This window comes from Petromyzon marinus (assembly GCF_048934315.1).
Source record: "Petromyzon marinus isolate PM22_M1 ecotype Great Lakes invasive population chromosome 84 unlocalized genomic scaffold, UKy_Petmar_22M1.pri1.0 chr84_unloc.2, whole genome shotgun sequence".
NCBI classification, from domain to species: Eukaryota; Metazoa; Chordata; class Hyperoartia; order Petromyzontiformes; family Petromyzontidae; genus Petromyzon; species Petromyzon marinus.
Window position 1 is genome coordinate 524,467 of NW_027422639.1, and position 18,088 is coordinate 542,554.

Consider the following 18,088-nt stretch of genomic DNA (forward strand, 5'->3'; position numbering starts at 1 on the left):
CTCCCCGTGTCTCTCCCCGTCTCTCTCTCCCTGTGTCTCCGTGTCTCCCCTCCCCGTCTCTCTCTCCCCGTGTCTCCGTGTCTCTCTCCCCATGTCTCTCTCCCTGCGTCTCTCCCCGCGTCTCTCTCCCCATGTCTCTCTCCCCGCGTCTCTCTCTCCCCGCGTCTCTCTCCCCGTTTCTCCGTGTCTCTCTCCCCGCGTCTCTCTCCCCGCGTCTCTCTCCCCGTGTCTCTCTCCCCGTTTCTCCGTGTCTCTCTCCCCGCGTCTCTCTCCCCGCGTCTCTCTCCCCGTGTCGCTCTCCCCGTTTCTCCGTGTATCTCTCCCCGCGTCTCTCTCCCCATGTCTCTCCTCCCGTGTCTCTCCCCCCGCGTCTCTCTCCCCGTGTCTCTCCCCCCGTGTCTCTCTCCCGTGTCTCTCCCCCCGTGTCTCTCTCTCCCCGTGTCTCTCTCCACGTGTCTCTTTCCCCGTGTCTCTCCCCGCGTCTCTCTCCCCACGTCTCTCTCCCCGTGTCTCTCCCCGTGTCTCTCTCCCCATGTCTCTCTCCCCGTGTCTCCGTGTCTCTCTCCCCGTGTCTCCCCCCCGTGTCTCTCCCCCCGTGTCTCCCCCCCGTGTCTCTCCCCCCGTGTCTCCCCCCTGTGACCTCTCCCCCGTGTCTCCGTGTCTCTCTCCCCGTGTCTGCCCCCCGTGTCTCTCCACCCGCGTCTCTCCCCTCGTGTCTCTCTCCCCGTGTCTCTCCCCGTGTCTCTCTCCCCGTGTCTCTCTCCCCGTGTCTCCGTGTCTCTCTCCCCGCGTCTCCCTCCCCGCGTCTCTCTCCCCGTGTCTCCCCCCCGTGTCTCTCCCCCCGTGTCTCTCCCCCCGTGTCTCTCCCCCGTGTCTCACCCCCCGTGTCTCTCTCCCCGTGTCTCTCCCCCCGTGTCTCTCTCCCGTGTCTCTCCCCGTGTCTCTCTACCCGTGTCTCTCCCCGTGTCTCCCCCCCGTGTCTCTCCCCCGTGTCTCTCCCCCGTGTCTCTCTCCCCGTTTCTCTCTCTCCCCGCGTCTCTCCCCGTGTCTCTCTCCCAGTGTCTCTCTCCCCGTGTCTCCGTGTCTCTCTCCCCGTGTCTCTCTCCCCGTGTCTCTCTCCCCGTGTCTCTCCCCCGTGTCTCTCTCCCCGTTACTCTCTCCCCGCGTCTCTCCCCATGTCTCTCTCCCCGTGTCTCTCCCCGCGCGTGTCTCCGTGTCTCTCTCCCCGCGTCTCTCCCCCCGCGTCTCTCTCCCCGCGTCTCTCTCCCCGTGTCTCTCCCCCCGCGTCTCTCCCCTCGCGTGTCTCCGTGTCTCTCTCCCCGTGTCTCTCTCCCCGTGTCTCTCTCCCCGTGTCTCTCTCCCCGTGTCTCTCTCCCCGTGTCTCTCCCCGTGTGCCTCTCCCCGTGTCTCTTCCCCCGCGTCTCTCTCCCCGCGTCTCTCCCCCCGTGTCTCTCCCCGTGTCTCTCAACGTTTCTCTCTCCCCGTGTCTCTCTCCCTGTGTCTCTCTCCCCGTATCTCTCTCCCCGTGTCTCTCTCCCCGTGTCTCTCCCCCGTGTCTCACCCCCGTGTCTCTCCCCCGTGTCTCCCTCCCCGTTACTCTCTCCCCGCGTCTCTCCCCATGTCTCTCTCCCCGTGTCTCTCCCCGCGCGTGTCTCCGTGTCTCTCTCCCCGCGTCTCTCCCCCCGCGTCTCTCTCCCCGCGTCTCTCTCCCCGTTACTCTCTCCCCGCGTCTCTCCCCATGTCTCTCTCCCCGTGTCTCTCCCCGCGCGGTCTCCGTGTCTCTCTCCCCGCGTCTCTCCCCCCGCGTCTCTCTCCCCGCGTCTCTCTCCCCGTGTCTCTCTCCACGTGTCTCTTTCCCCACGTCTCTCCCCGCGTCTCTCTCCCCGCGTCTCTCTCCCCGTGTCTCTCCCCATGTCTCTCTCCCCATGTCTCTCTCCCCGTGTCTCCGTGTCTCTCTCCCCGTGTCTCCCCCCCGTGTCTCTCCCCCCGTGTCTCCCCCCCGTGTCTCTCCCCCCGTGTCTCCCCCCCGTGTCTCCGTGTCTCTCTCCCCGTGTCTGCCCCCCGTGTCTCTCCACCCGCGTCTCTCCCCCCGTGTCTCTCCCCCGTGTCTCTCTCCCCGTTACTCTCTCCCCGCGTCTCTCCCCATGTCTCTCTCCCCGTGTCTCTCCCCGCGCGTGTCTCCGTGTCTCTCTCCCCGCGTCTCTCCCCCCGTGTCTCTCTCCCCGCGTCTCTCTCCCCGTGTCTCTCCCCCCGCGTCTCTCCCCTCGCGTGTCTCCGTGTCTCTCTCCCCGTGTCTCTCTCCCCGTGTCTCTCTCCCCGTGTCTCTCTCCCCGCGTGTCTCCTTGTCTCTCTCCCCGCATGTCTCCGTGTCTGTCTCCCCGCGTCTCTCTCCCCGTGTCTCTCCCCGTGTCTCCCTCCCCGTGTCTCTCTCCCCGTGTCTCTCTCCCCGCGTGTCCCACTCACTCCACGTTGCGTGTCTCTCTCCGCGTGTCTCCGTGTCTCCGTGTCTCTCTCCCCGTGTCTCTCTCCCCGTGTCTCTCTCCCCGCGTGTCCCACTCACTCCACGTTGCGTGTCTCTCTCCGCGTGTCTCCGTGTCTCCGTGTCTCTCTCCCCGTGTCTCTCTCCCCGTGTCCCTCTCCCCGTGTCTCTCTCCCCGTGTCTCTCTCCCCGCGTGTCCCACTCATTCCACGTTGCGTGTCTCTCCCCGCGTGTCTCCGTGTCTCCGTGTCTCTCCCCGCGTGTCTCTCTTCCCGCGTGTCCCACTCACTCCACGTTGCGTGTCTCTCTCCGCGTGTCTCCGTGTCTCCGTGTCTCTCTCCCCGTGTCTCTCTCCGCGTGTCTCCGTGTCTCCGTGTCTCTCTCCCCGTGTCTCTCTCCCCGCGTGTCCCACTCACTCCACGTTGCGTGTCTCTCTCCGCGTGTCTCCGTGTCTCCGTGTCTCCGCGCTCTGTGTAGACGAGGACAAACTCCCGCGCCTCCTCAGCAGCCTCGCTGCCCTGTCTCTCATCACGTGCTCCGACATCGCTAGACAACATCAACAACAACAACATCACCACCATCAACATCACCACCTTCAACAACATCATCACCACCATCACCACCACCACCATCATCACCATCATCATCACCATCATCATCACCACCATCATCACCATCATTAATATCAACATCACCACCTTCAACATCACCAACATCACCACCACCATCACCACCACCATCACCATCATCACCATCACCACCACCATCACCACCACCATCATCACCATCATCACCATCATCATCACGATCATTAATATCAACATCACCACCTTCAACATCACCAACATCAAGAACATCACCACCATCACCACCACCACCATCATCACTATCATCGTCACCATCATCATCACCACCATCAACATCACCAACATCAACACCATCATCACCACCATCATCATCACCACCACCATCATCACCATCATTAATATCAACATCACCACCATCAACATTCACACCATCATCATCACCACCATCAACATCACCACCATCAACAACACCATCACCACCATCAACACCAACATCCTTACCACCACCATCATCATCACCATCATTAACATCAACATCACCACCATCAACATCACCATCAGCATCACCACCATTATCATCATCACCACCATCAACATCACCATCACCACCATCAACATCACCACCATCAACATCACCACCATCAACATCACCACCATCAACATCACCACCATCAACATCACCACCATCAACATCATCATCAACATCATCATCAGCAGCAGCAATATCCTCATCATTACCATCATCACCACCACCATCATCATCATTAACGTCATCATAATCAGCAACATCACCATCATCAACATCACCACCATCATCAGCAACATCATCATTAACATCATCATCATCAGCAGCAGCGTGGTGAGGAGTTAACCTGGTGAGAAGTGAGTGGTGAGTGGTGAGTGAGTGGTCAGTGAGTGGTGAGTGAGTGGTGAGTGAGTCGCGAGTGAGTAGTGAGTAGTGAGTGAGTGGTGAGTGGTGAGTGAGTGGTGAGTGGTGAGTGAGTGGTGAGTGAGTGGTGAGTGAGTCGCGAGTGAGTAGTGAGTAGTGAGTGAGTGGTGAGTGAGTGGTGAGTGGTGAGTGAGTAGTGTGTGGTGAGTGAGTGGTGAGTGAGTAGTGTGTGGTGAGTGAGTAGTGAGTGGTGAGTGAGTGAGTGAGTGGTGAGTGAGTGAGTAGTGTGTGGTGAGTGAGTGGTGAGTGAGTAGTGTGTGGTGAGTGAGTAGTGAGTGGTGAGTGAGTGGTGAGTGAGTAGTGTGTGGTGAGTGAGTAGTGAGTGGTGAGTGAGTGAGTGGTGAGTGAGTGAGTGGTGAGTGAGTGAGTGGTGAGTGAGTGGTGAGTGAGTAGTGTGTGGTGAGTGAGTAGTGAGTGGTGAGTGAGTGGTGAGTGAGTGGTGAGTGAGTAGTGTGTGGTGAGTGAGTAGTGAGTGGTGAGTGAGTAGTGAGTGGTGAATTTGTGGTGAGTGGTAAGTGAGTAGTGAGTGGTGAGTGAGTGGTGAGTGAGTGGTGAGTGGTGAGTGAGTGGTGGTGAGTAGTGAGTGGTGAGTGAGTGGTGGTGACTAGATTACCTGGTGGTGAGTGGTGGTGAGTAGTGGTGAGTAGCAAGTGGTGAGTGAGTAGACTACCTAGTGGTGGTGAGTAGTGGTGAGTAGTGGTGAGTGGTGGTGAGTAGTGGTGAGTAGTGGTGAGTGAGTAGTCTACCTGGTGGTGAGTAGTGGTGAGTAGTGGTGAGTAGTGGTGAGTAGTGGTGAGTGAGTAGACTACCTGGTGGTGAGTAGTGGTGAGTAGTGGTGAGGGAGTAGACTACCTGGTGGTGAGTAGTGGTGAGTAGTGGTGAGTGAGTAGACTACCTGGTGGTGAGTAGTAGTGAGTAGTGGTGAGTAGTGGTGAGTGAGTAGAGTACCTGGTGGTGAGTAGTGGTGAGTAGTGGTGAGTAGTGGTGAGTGAGTAGAGTACCTGGTGGTGAGTAGTGGTGAGTAGTGGTGAGTAGTGGTGAGTGAGTAGACTACCTGGTGGTGAGTAGTGGTGAGCTGTGGTGAGTAGTGGTGAGTGAGTAGACTACCTGGTGGTGAGTAGTGGTGAGTGGTGGTGAGCTGTGGTGAGTAGTGGTGAGTAGTGGTGAGTGAGTAGACTACCTGGTGGTGAGTAGTGGTGGTGAGTAGTGGTGAGTGAGTAGAGAACCTGGTGGTGAGTAGTGGTGAGTGGTGGTGAGTGAGTAGACTACCTGGTGGTGAGTGGTGGTGAGTGGTGGTGAGTAGTGGTGAGTAGTGGTGAGCTGTGGTGAGTAGTGGTGAGCTGTGGTGAGTAGTGGTGAGTGAGTAGAGTACCTGGTGGTGAGTGGTGGTGAGTAGTGGTGAGAAGTGGTGAGTGTGGTGAGTAGTGGTGAGTAGTGGTGAGTGAGTAGACTACCTGGTGGTGAGTAGTGGTGAGCTGTGGTGAGTAGTGGTGAGCTGTGGTGAGTAGTGGTGAGTGAGTAGAGTACCTGGTGGTGAGTAGTGGTGAGTAGTGGTGAGAAGTGGTGAGTGTGGTGAGTAGTGGTGAGTGAGTAGAGTACCTGGTGGTGAGTGGTGGTGAGTAGTGGTGAGTAGTGGTGAGTGAGTAGAGTACCTGGTGGTGAGTAGTGGTGAGTAGTGGTGAGTAGTGGTGAGTGAGTAGAGTACCTGGTGGTGAGTAGTGGTGAGTGGTGGTGAGTAGTGGTGAGTAGTGGTGAGTGAGTAGAGTACCTGGTGGTGAGTAGTGGTGAGTGGTGGTGAGTGAGTAGACTACCTGGTGGTGAGTGGTGGTGAGTAGTGGTGAGTGAGTAGAGAACCTGGTGGTGAGTAGTGGTGAGTGGTGGTGAGTGAGTAGACTACCTGGTGGTGAGTGGTGGTGAGTGGTGGTGAGTAGTGGTGAGTAGTGGTGAGTGGTGGTGAGTGGTGGTGAGTAGTGGTGAGTAGTGGTGAGTGAGTAGACTACCTGGTGGTGAGTAGTGGTGGTGAGTAGTGGTGAGTAGTGGTGAGTGAGTAGACTACCTGGTGGTGAGTGGTGGTGAGTGGTGGTGAGTAGTGGTGAGTGAGTAGACTACCTGGTGGTGAGTAGTGGTGGTGAGTAGTGGTGAGTAGTGGTGAGTGGTGGTGAGTGAGTAGACTACCTGGTGGGAGTAGTGGTGAGCTGTGGTGAGTAGTGGTGAGTAGTGGTGAGTAGTGGTGAGTGAGTAGACTACCTGGTGGTGAGTAGTGGTGAGTAGTGGTGAGTGAGGAGAGTACCTGGTGGTGAGTAGTGGTGAGTGAGTAGAGTACCTGGTGGTGAGTAGTGGTGAGTAGTGGTGAGTAGTGGTGAGTGAGTAGAGTACCTGGTCGTGAGTAGTGGTGAGTAGTGGTGAGTAAGTAGACTACCTGGTGGTGAGTAGTGGTGAGTAGTGGTGAGTGGTGGTGAGTGGTGGTGAGTAGTGGTGAGTGAGTAAACTACCTGGTGGTGAGTAGTGGTGAGTGAGTAGACTACCTGGTGGTGAGTAGTGGTGAGTAGTGGTGAGTGGTGGTGAGTAGTGGTGAGTGGTGGTGAGTAGTGGTGAGTAGTGGTGAGTGGTGGTGAGTAGTGGTGAGCTGTGGTGAGTAGTGGTGAGTAGTGGTGAGTGAGTAAACTACCTGGTGGTGAGTAGTGGTGAGTGGTGGTGAGTGAGTAGACTACCTGGTGGTGAGTAGTGGTGAGTGGTGGTGAGTAGTTTTGAGTAGTGGTGAGCTGTGGTGAGTAGTGGTGAGTAGTGGTGAGTGGTGGTGAGTAGTGGTGAGCTGTGGTGAGTAGTGGTGAGTGGTGGTGAGTGGTGGTGAGTAGTGGTGAGCTGTGGTGAGTAGTGGTGAGTGGTGGTGAGTGGTGGTGAGTAAGTAGAGTACCTGGTGGTGAGTAGTGGTGAGTGAGTAGACTACCTGGTGGTGAGTAGTGGTGAGTAGTGGTGAGTGGTGGTGAGTAGTGGTGAGTGGTGGTGAGTAGTGGTGAGTAGTGGTGAGTGGTGGTGAGTAGTGGTGAGCTGTGGTGAGTAGTGGTGAGTAGTGGTGAGTGAGTAAACTACCTGGTGGTGAGTAGTGGTGAGTGGTGGTGAGTGAGTAGACTACCTGGTGGTGAGTAGTGGTGAGTGGTGGTGAGTAGTTTTGAGTAGTGGTGAGCTGTGGTGAGTAGTGGTGAGTAGTGGTGAGTGAGTAGACTACCTGGTGGTGAGTAGTGGTGGTGAGTAGTGGTGAGTGGTGGTGAGTGGTGGTGAGTAGTGGTGAGCTGTGGTGAGTAGTGGTGAGTGGTGGTGAGTAGTGGTGAGCTGTGGTGAGTAGTGGTGAGTAGTGGTGAGTGAGTAGTGGTGAGTAGTGGTGAGTAGTGGTGAACTGTGGTGAGTGGTGGTGAGTAGTGGTGAGTGAGTAGTGGTGAGTAGTGGTGAGTAGTGGTGAGTGAGTAGAGTACCTGGTGGTGAGTAGTGGTGAGTAGTGGTGAGTGAGTAGACTACCTGGTGGTGAGTGGTGGTGAGTGGTGGTGAGTGGTGGTGAGTAGTGGTGAGTGGTGGTGAGTGGTGGTGAGCTGTGGTGAGTAGTGGTGAGTGGTGGTGAGTAGTGGTGAGTAGTGGTGAGTGGTGGTGAGTAGTGGTGAGTGGTGGTGAGTAGTGGTGAGTAGTGGTGAGTAGTGGTGAGCTGTGGTGAGTGGTGGTGAGTAGTGGTGAGTAGTGGTGAGTGGTGGTGAGCTGTGGTGAGTAGTGGTGAGTAGTGGTGAGTGGTGGTGAGCTGTGGTGAGTAGTGGTGAGTAGTGGTGAGTAGTGGTGAGTGGTGGTGAGTAGTGGTGAGTAGTGGTGAGTGGTGGTGAGTAGTGGTGAGTAGTGGTGAGCTGTGGTGAGTGAGTAGAGTACCTGGTGGTGAGTAGTGGTGAGTAGTGGTGAGAAGTGGTGAGTGTGGTGAGTAGTGGTGAGTAGTGGTGAGTGAGTAGAGTACCTGGTGGTGAGTGGTGGTGAGTAGTGGTGAGTAGTGGTGAGTGAGTAGAGTACCTGGTGGTGAGTAGTGGTGAGTAGTGGTGAGTAGTGGTGAGTGAGTAGAGTACCTGGTGGTGAGTAGTGGTGAGTGGTGGTGAGTAGTGGTGAGTAGTGGTGAGTAGTGGTGAGTGAGTAGAGTACCTGGTGGTGAGTAGTGGTGAGTGGTGGTGAGTGAGTAGACTACCTGGTGGTGAGTGGTGGTGAGTAGTGGTGAGTGAGTAGAGAACCTGGTGGTGAGTAGTGGTGAGTGGTGGTGAGTGAGTAGACTACCTGGTGGTGAGTGGTGGTGAGTGGTGGTGAGTAGTGGTGAGTAGTGGTGAGTGGTGGTGAGTAGTGGTGAGTAGTGGTGAGTGAGTAGACTACCTGGTGGTGAGTAGCGGTGGTGAGTAGTGGTGAGTAGTGGTGAGTGAGTAGACTACCTGGTGGTGAGTGGTGGTGAGTGGTGGTGAGTAGTGGTGAGTGAGTAGACTACCTGGTGGTGAGTAGTGGTGGTGAGTAGTGGTGAGTAGTGGTGAGTGGTGGTGAGTGAGTAGACTACCTGGTGGGAGTAGTGGTGAGCTGTGGTGAGTAGTGGTGAGTAGTGGTGAGTGAGTAGACTACCTGGTGGTGAGTAGTGGTGAGTAGTGGTGAGTGAGGAGAGTACCTGGTGGTGAGTAGTGGTGAGTGAGTAGAGTACCTGGTGGTGAGTAGTGGTGAGTAGTGGTGAGTGAGTAGAGTACCTGGTCGTGAGTAGTGGTGAGTAGTGGTGAGTAAGTAGACTACCTGGTGGTGAGTAGTGGTGAGTAGTGGTGAGTAGTGGTGAGTGGTGGTGAGTGGTGGTGAGTAGTGGTGAGTGAGTAAACTACCTGGTGGTGAGTAGTGGTGAGTGAGTAGACTACCTGGTGGTGAGTAGTGGTGAGTAGTGGTGAGTGGTGGTGAGTAGTGGTGAGTGGTGGTGAGTAGTGGTGAGTAGTGGTGAGTGGTGGTGAGTAGTGGTGAGCTGTGGTGAGTAGTGGTGAGTAGTGGTGAGTGAGTAAACTACCTGGTGGTGAGTAGTGGTGAGTGGTGGTGAGTGAGTAGACTACCTGGTGGTGAGTAGTGGTGAGTGGTGGTGAGCAGTTTTGAGTAGTGGTGAGCTGTGGTGAGTAGTGGTGAGTAGTGGTGACTGAGTAGACTACCTGGTGGTGAGTAGTGGTGGTGAGTAGTGGTGAGTGGTGGTGAGTGGTGGTGAGTAGTGGTGAGCTGTGGTGAGTAGTGGTGAGTGGTGGTGAGTGGTGGTGAGTAAGTAGAGTACCTGGTGGTGAGTAGTGGTGAGTGAGTAGACTACCTGGTGGTGAGTAGTGGTGAGTAGTGGTGAGTGGTGGTGAGTAGTGGTGAGTGGTGGTGAGTAGTGGTGAGTAGTGGTGAGTGGTGGTGAGTAGTGGTGAGCTGTGGTGAGTAGTGGTGAGTAGTGGTGAGTGAGTAGACTACCTGGTGGTGAGTAGTGGTGAGTGGTGGTGAGTAGTTTTGAGTAGTGGTGAGCTGTGGTGAGTAGTGGTGAGTAGTGGTGAGTGAGTAGACTACCTGGTGGTGAGTAGTGGTGGTGAGTAGTGGTGAGTGGTGGTGAGTGGTGGTGAGTAGTGGTGAGCTGTGGTGAGTAGTGGTGAGTAGTGGTGAGTAGTGGTGAACTGTGGTGAGTGGTGGTGAGTAGTGGTGAGTGAGTAGTGGTGAGTAGTGGTGAGTAGTGGTGAGTGAGTAGAGTACCTGGTGGTGAGTAGTGGTGAGTAGTGGTGAGTAGTGGTGAGTGAGTAGACTACCTGGTGGTGAGTAGTGGTGAGTAGTGGTGAGTGGTGGTGAGTGGTGGTGAGTAGTGGTGAGTGGTGGTGAGTGGTGGTGAGCTGTGGTGAGTAGTGGTGAGTGGTGGTGAGTAGTGGTGAGTAGTGGTGAGTGGTGGTGAGTAGTGGTGAGTGGTGGTGAGTAGTGGTGAGTAGTGGTGAGCTGTGGTGAGTGGTGGTGAGTAGTGGTGAGTAGTGGTGAGTGGTGGTGAGCTGTGGTGAGTAGTGGTGAGTAGTGGTGAGTGGTGGTGAGCTGTGGTGAGTAGTGGTGAGTAGTGGTGAGTAGTGGTGAGTGGTGGTGAGCTGTGGTGAGTAGTGGTGAGTAGTGTTGAGTGGTGGTGAGTAGTGGTGAGTAGTGGTGAGCTGTGGTGAGTGAGTAGAGTACCTGGTGGTGAGTAGTGGTGAGTAGTGGTGAGCTGTGGTGAGTGAGTAGAGTACCTGGTGGTGAGTAGTGGTGAGTGGTGGTGAGTGGTGGTGAGTGGTGGTGAGTGGTGGTGAGCTGTGGTGAGTAGTGGTGAGTAGTGGTGAGTAGTGGTGAGTAGTGGTGAGCTGTGGTGAGTGAGTAGAGTACCTGGTGGTGAGTAGTGGTGAGTAGTGGTGAGCTGTGGTGAGTGAGTAGAGTACCTGGTGGTGAGTAGTGGTGAGTGGTGGTGAGTGGTGGTGAGTAGTGGTGAGTGGTGGTGAGCTGTGGTGAGTAGTGGTGAGTAGTGGTGAGTAGTGGTGAGTGAGTAGTGGTGAGTAGTGGTGAGTAGTGGTGGTGAGTAGTGGTGAGTGGTGGTGAGTAGTGGTGAGTAGTGGTGAGTGGTGGTGAGTAGTGGTGAGTAGTGGTGAGCTGTGGTGAGTGGTGGCGAGTAGTGGTGAGCTGTGGTGAGTAGTGGTGAGTAGTGGTGAGTAGTGGTGAGCTGTGGTGAGTGAGTAGAGTACCTGGTGGTGAGTAGTGGTGAGTAGTGGTGAGCTGTGGTGAGTGAGTAGAGTACCTGGTGGTGAGTAGTGGTGAGTGGTGGTGAGTGGTGGTGAGTGGTGGTGAGTAGTGGTGAGCTGTGGTGAGTGAGTAGAGTACCTGGTGGTGAGTAGTGGTGAGTGGTGGTGAGTGGTGGTGAGCTGTGGTGAGTGAGTAGAGTACCTGGTGGTGAGTGGTGGTGAGTGGTGGTGAGTAGTGGTGAGTAGTGGTGAGTGGTGAGTGAGTAGTGGTGAGTGGTGGTGAGTAGTGGTGAGTGAGTAGACTACCTGGTGGTGAGTAGTGGTGGTGAGTGGTGGTGAGTAGTGGTGAGTAGTGGTGGTGAGTGGTGGTGAGTGGTGGTGAGTAGTGGTGAGTAGTGGTGAGTAGTGGTGAGCTGTGGTGACGATGCCGTCTTCCGCCAGACCGCTGGGCTGCGTAGCAACACCAGACGCCGCGTCTCCATGGCAACGGGGCCACGCCCCCCCTCCATGAAGTGGCTTCGCCAAACGCCCTCACGGCATCTTTTTGTTTAGCACGACGCCTCAAGCAAGCGTGAGTGACGCCCTGAGGGCAGTTAGCGCATCTGACTGTCTCTCTAACAATGTCATTCCATTTTGATTTAAAGCTTTCGTGACTGCAGTAATTCATATTCTTAGTTTTTTCGGTAAAGTCACGTTGAAGAGAAACAACAAAATAACAAAATATATATAAAACAATAAAAAATTCTCACGACGTTTCGACCATAACTCAAACGGTCATCATCAGGTGTGTTGGTTGACCGTTTGAGTTATGGTCGAAACGTCGTGAGAATTTTTTTATTGTTTTATATATATTTTGTTATTTTGTTGTTTCTCTTCAACATGACTTTACCGAAAAAACTAAGAATATAAATGTCATTCCAAATTAGCTTAAACTTTAACACAAATCATTGACGAGCTGTTACGTTCGGTTTATTTTATTCAACGACAAAATATTTAATTCGACAACAAAATATTTTAATATAACGAACAAAACATTAACTATAGCAAGAACATATTTAATTTAACAGCAAAATATTTAATTTAACAACAAAATATGTAATATAACAAAACATTTAATACAACAAACATAATATTTAATATAACAAAATGGGTCTCTGTGAGGTGAGTCTATGGGTCTCTGTGTGGTGAGTCTGTGGGTCTCTGTGTGGTGAGTCTGTGGGTCTCTGTGGTGAGTCTATGGGTCTCTGTGTGGTGAGTCTATGGGTCTCTATGTGGTGAGTCTGTGTGTCTCTGTGTGATGAGTCTGTGGGTCTCTGTGTGGTGAGTCTATGGGTCTCTGTGTGGTGAGTCTATGGGTCTCTGTGTGAGTCTATGGCTCTCTCTGTGTGAGTCTGTGGGTCTCTGTGTGGTGAGTCTGTGGGTCTCTGTGTGGTGAGTCTGTGGGTCTCTGTGTGGTGAGTCTGTGGGTCTCTGTGTGGTGAGTCTATGGGTCTCTGTGTGGTGAGTCTATGGGTCTCTGTGTGGTGAGTCTGTGGGTATCTGTGTGGTGAGTCTGTGGGTCTCTGTGTGATGAGTCTGTGGGTCTCTGTGAGGTGAGTCTATGGGTCTCTGTGTGGTGAGTCTGTGGGTATGTGTGGTGAGTCTGTGGGTCTCTGTGTGATGAGTCTGTGGGTCTCTGTGTGGTGAGTCTATGGGTCTCTGTGTGGTGAGTCTGTGGGTATCTGTGTGGTGAGTCTGTGGGTCTCTGTGTGGTGAGTCTGTGGGTCTCTGGTGAGTCTGTGGGTCTCTATGAGTCTGTGGGTCTCTATGAGTCTGTGGGTCTCTGAGTCCATAAATACTGATTCAATTGTATACGTACGCGATGACGTCACTGCGCCGGTACGCGATGACGTCACGCGCACAACTCGCTGTTAAAGCTGTGCGCGATGACGTCGCCTTGAAGAGACCCGTTGTGCTTAATTACGTCACTGCGCTGGTACGTGGTGACGTTGACACGCACGACCAACCCTCTGTGATCGTGATGTGATCACGCATAGTCCCATCCTCCTGCGACAGCGACGTCACCACGCACTCTCTCCGCGGAATGACGTCACCACGCACTGTCATCGCGAGTACAACGTCACCACGCACTGTCACCGCGGTTACGACGTCACCACGCACTCACACCCCCTCCGCGAGGACGTCACCACGCACTCTCAACCGCGCTAGCAACGTCACCACGCACTCACCCCCTCCGCAGAGCGACGTCACCACGCACTCACCCCCTCCGCGCGAGCGACGTCACCACGCAACTCTCTGCGCGAGCACGTCACCACGCACTGTCACCGCGCGAGCGACGTCACCACGCACTCACCCACCTCCGCGCGAGCGACGTCACCACGCACTCTCAATCGCGCGTGCAACGTCACCACGCACGTTACGCGGTGACGTCACGACCCCCGCTCTCCCTCCCTCCGTCTCTCTGCTGTTTCCCGCCCACTCGGCCCTCGCCCTTTCTCTCCTCCCGCTCGCGTCTCCTGCCGCCTCTCGCTCCTCCTCCTCCTCCACCTCGTGGTGGTTGTTGTAGTCCACCTCTTTGTGCGTGTAGTGGTGGTGGTTGTAGTTGTTGTGGTTGTAGTTGTTGTTGTAGTTTACCTCAGACGATGTCGGCCATCAAATGTCTGAACCCCAAGGCGGAGGTGGCCCGGGCACAAGCGGCGCTCGCCGTGAACGTGAGCGCCGCGCGCGGCCTCCAAGACGTCTTGAGGAGCAATCTCGGGCCTAAGGGAACCCTTAAGATGTGAGTGGCTCACTCGCCATCACTCACCACCTCACTCACCACCTCACTCACCACTACACTCACCTCACCGCTATACTCACCATCACTCACCATCACTCTCACCACTACACTCACCATCACTCACCACCTCAATCACCACTACACTCACCACCACACTCACCAACACTCACCACTACACTCACCACTACACTCACCTCACCGCTATACTCACCATCACTCACCATCACACTCACCATCACTCACCATCACACTCACCATCACTCACCCCCTCACTCACCACTACACTCACCAACACTCACCATCACACTCACCACTACACTCACCACTACACTCACCTCACCGCTATACTCACCATCACTCACCATCACTCTCACCACTACACTCACCATCACTCACCATCACACTCACCATCACTCACCACCTCACTCACCACTACACTCACCACCACACTCACCAACACTCACCATCACACTCACCACTACACTCACCACTACACTCGCTTCACTCACCATCACTCACCACTACACTCGCCATCACACTCACCATCACTCACCACTACACTCACCACTACACTCACCACTATACTCACCATCACTCACCATCACTCACCACTACACTCACCAACAGTCACCATCACTCACCAACAGTCACCACTACACTCACCATCACTCACCACTACACTCACCTCTACACTCACCATCACTCACCACTACACTCACCATCACCACTACTCTCACCATCACCACCTCACCCATCACCACGACTACCATCACCACAACTACCATCACCACGACTACCATCACCACAACTACCATCACCACCTCACCCATCACCACGACTACCATCACCACGACTACCATCACCACAACTACCATCACCACCTCACTCACCCATCACCACAACTACCATCACCACGACTACCATCACCACAACTACCATCACCACCTCACTCACCCATCACCACAACTACCATCACCACGACTACCATCACCACCTCACTCACCCATCACCACAACTACCATCACCATGACTACCATCACCACGACTACCATCACCACAACTACCATCACTACCATCACCATGACTACCATCACCATGACTACCATCACCACGACCGTTCTCTCTCTCGCTGTCACCTCCCTTCATCCCTCCCATCCCTCCTCGTTTCCTTCTCTCTGTCATTCCTCTATTCATTCCTCTTGAGTATTCATTCCTCCATTCATTCATTCCCCTCTTTGTCATCTCTCCTACCCCTCCCCTCGTTTCATTCATTCACCCACCCATCAACTCATTCACCCCACCCATCAACTCATTCACCCACCCATCAACTCATTCACCCCACCCATCAACTCATTCACCCACCCACCAACTCATTCACCCCACCCATCAACTCATTCACCCACGCATCAACTCATTCACCCCACCCATCAACTCATTCACCCACCCATCAACTCATTCACCACACCCATTCATTCACCCACCCATCAACTCATTCACCCACCCATCAACTCATTCACCCACCCATCAACTCATTCACCCACCCATCAACTCATTCACCCCACCCATCAACTCATTCACCCACCCATCACCTCATTCACCCCACCCATTCATTCACCCAACCATCAACTCATTCACCCCACCCATTCATTCACCCAACCATCAACTGATTCACCACACCCATTCATTCACCCACCCATCAACTCATTCACCCACCCATCATGATGATAGCTTACCGGTGAAATCTCCACTCACGTGGTGGTGTATTATGATTATTAAACCTGCGTTTCATTCAATCATTCCCTCCTTCATTCTCCCCAACCCATCAACTCATTCACCCCACCCCATGGTCATACAGACCAACGGGTCTGTAGACCACGTGGGGCTCACAGCCGCATGGCCCAACCGCCTCCCCATTGGCCACCGCGGCGGTCACGTGGCCGGGGGAGGGGGGTGCCCGCCAGCCAATGGGGAGGCCGCGCCGCGCCCATCCGCTGTGGGAATTCCAAAATCTGCGCCCCGCGAGAAGCTTCCAGAAGCCGCTTCTGGGCGAGGCGCCGGGAGCGAAACGTCGCCGCCAAGGCCACGTGGGGGGGGGGGGGAGGGGCATAGTCGCTCAGTGGTCGATTAAGTCACTCAGTGGTTGATTCCAGTCACTCAGTCATTAAGTCACTCAGTGGTTGAGTCAGTCAGTCATTAAGTCACTCAGTCATTAAGTTACTCAGTCATTAAGTCACTCAGTCGTTGATTCAGTCACTTAGTCATTAAGTCACTCACTGGTTGATTCAGTCACTCAGTCATTAAGTCACTCAGTCATTAAGTCACTCAGTGGTTGATTCAGTCACTCAGTCATTAAGTCACTCACTGGTTGATTCAGTCACTCAGTCATTAAGTCACTCAGTCATTAAGTCACTCAGTGGTTGATTCAGTCACTCAGTCATTAAGTCACTCACTGGTTGATTCAGTCACTCAGTCATTAAGTCACTCAGTCATTAAGTCACTCAGTGGTTGATTCAGTCACTCAGTCATTAAGTCACTCACTGGTTGATTCAGTCACTCAGTCATTAAGTCACTCAGTCATTAAGTCACTCACTGGTTGATTCAGTCACTCAGTCGTTCAGTCACTCACTGGTTGATTCAGTCACTCAGTCATTAAGTCACTCAGTCATTAAGTCACTCAGTGGTTGATTCAGTCACTCAGTCATTAAGTCACTCACTGGTTGATTCAGTCACTCAGTCATTAAGTCACTCAGTCATTAAGTCACTCAGTGGTTGATTCAGTCACTCAGTCATTAAGTCACTCACTGGTTGATTCAGTCACTCAGTCATTAAGTCACTCAGTCATTCAGTCACTCAGTCATTAAGTCACTCAGTCATTAAGTCACTCAGTCGTTGATTCAGTCACTCAGTCATTAAATCACTGGTTGATTCAGTCAGTCATTAAGTCACTCAGTGGTTGATTCAGTCATTAAGTCACTCAGTGGTTGATTCAGTCACTCAGTCATTAAGTCACTCAGTGGTTGATTCAGTCACTCAGTCATTAAGTCACTCACTGGTTGATTCAGTCACTCGGTCATTAAGTCACTCACTGGTTGATTCAGTCACTCGGTCATTAAGTCACTCACTGGTTGATTCAGTCACTCAGTCATTAAGTCACTCACTGGTTGATTCAGTCACTCAGTCGTTCAGTCACTCACTGGTTGATTCAGTCACTCGGTCATTAAGTCACTCAGTGGTTGATTTAGTCACTCAGTCATTAAGTCACTCAGTCATTAAGTCACTCAGTGGTTGATTCAGTCACTCAGTCATTAAGTCACTCACTGGTTGATTCAGTCACTCAGTCATTAAGTCACTAAGTCACTCAGTCATTAAGTCACTCAATGGTTGATTCAGTCATTAAGTCACTCACTGGTTGATTCAGTCACTCAGTCATTAAGTCACTCAGTCATTCAGTCACTCAGTCATTAAGTCACTCAGTCATTAAGTCACTCAGTGGTTGATTCAATCACTCAGTCATTAAGTCACTGGTTGATTCAGTCAGTCATTAAGTCACTCAGTGGTTGATTCAGTCATTAAGTCACTCACTGGTTGATTCAGTCACTCAGTCATTAAGTCACTCAGTGGTTGATTCAGTCACTCGGTCATTAAGTCACTCACTGGTTGATTCAGTCACTCGGTCATTAAGTCACTCACTGGTTGATTCAGTCACTCAGTCATTAAGTCACTCAGTGGTTGATTCAGTCACTCAGTCGTTCAGTCACTCACTGGTTGATTCAGTCACTCGGTCATTAAGTCACTCAGTGGTTGATTTAGTCACTCAGTCATTAAGTCACTCAGTCATTAAGTCACTCAGTGGTTGATTCAGTCACTTAGTCATTAAGTCACTCACTGGTTGATTCAGTCACTCAGTCATTAAGTCACTCAGTCATTAAGTCACTCACTGGTTGATTCAGTCACTCACCAGTTGATTCAGTCACTCAGTCATTAAGTCACTCACTGGTTGATTCAGTCACTCAGTCATTAAGTCACTCAGTCATTCAGTCACTCAGTCATTAAGTCACTCACTGGTTGATTCAGTCACTCAGTCATTAAGTCACTCACTGGTTGATTCAGTCACTCAGTGGTTCATTCAGTCATTCAGTCATTAAGTCACTCAGTGGTTGATTCAGTCACTCACTGGTTGATTCAGTCATTCACTGGTTGATTCAGTCACTCAGTCATTAAGTCATGTATTCATAATAATATTCAGTCATGTGAGTGTGGTGAGTAACTCTGTGTGTGTCCCAGGCTTGGTGAGTGGTTGTGGTGAGTTGTTGTGGTGCATGTGGTGAGTGGTTGTGGTGAGTAACTGTGGTGAGTAACTATCTGTGTATGGTGTCCCAGGCTGGTGATTGTGGGGAGTGGTTGCGGTGAGTGTGGTGAGTGGTTGTGGTGAGTAACTATCTGTGTGTATTGTGTCCCAGGCTGGTGATTGTGGTGAGTGGTTGTGGTGAGTGTGGTGAGTGAGTGTGGTGAGTAACTCTGTGTATGTGGTGAGTGTGGTGAGTAACTGTGTGT

At 53.1% G+C, this 18,088-nt stretch overlaps 2 protein-coding genes across 22 annotated transcripts in view; one reads left to right on the forward strand and one right to left on the reverse strand.

Moving 5' to 3' along the window:
* The window catches only part of LOC116936869 (dynein light chain Tctex-type 5-B-like), a 42,031-nt gene extending 30,843 nt beyond the window's left edge, over nt 1-11,188 (reverse strand). Inside the window, exons 1-3 of one of the 20 annotated variants that reach the window (XM_076059101.1) lie at nt 6,508-6,677; nt 4,629-4,685; nt 2,896-3,025 (exon numbers count right to left, since the gene is read on the reverse strand). In XM_076059101.1, the coding sequence (XP_075915216.1) occupies nt 2,896-3,023 (128 nt within the window). In that variant the 5' untranslated portion in view covers nt 3,024-3,025; nt 4,629-4,685; nt 6,508-6,677. The other 19 variants (XM_076059103.1, XM_076059091.1, XM_076059084.1 and 16 more) reach the window with 19 other exon arrangements.
* A 2,023-nt stretch (nt 11,189-13,211) lies between these two features.
* LOC142908412 (T-complex protein 1 subunit zeta-like) overlaps nt 13,212-18,088 on the forward strand; it is a 45,399-nt gene continuing 40,522 nt past the window's right edge. Inside the window, exon 1 of one of the 2 annotated variants that reach the window (XM_076059106.1) lies at nt 13,212-13,534. In XM_076059106.1, coding sequence (XP_075915221.1) covers nt 13,398-13,534 — 137 coding nt within the window. In that variant the 5' untranslated portion in view covers nt 13,212-13,397. The remainder of the gene's footprint in view (nt 13,535-18,088) is intronic. The other variant, XM_076059105.1, reaches the window with a different exon arrangement.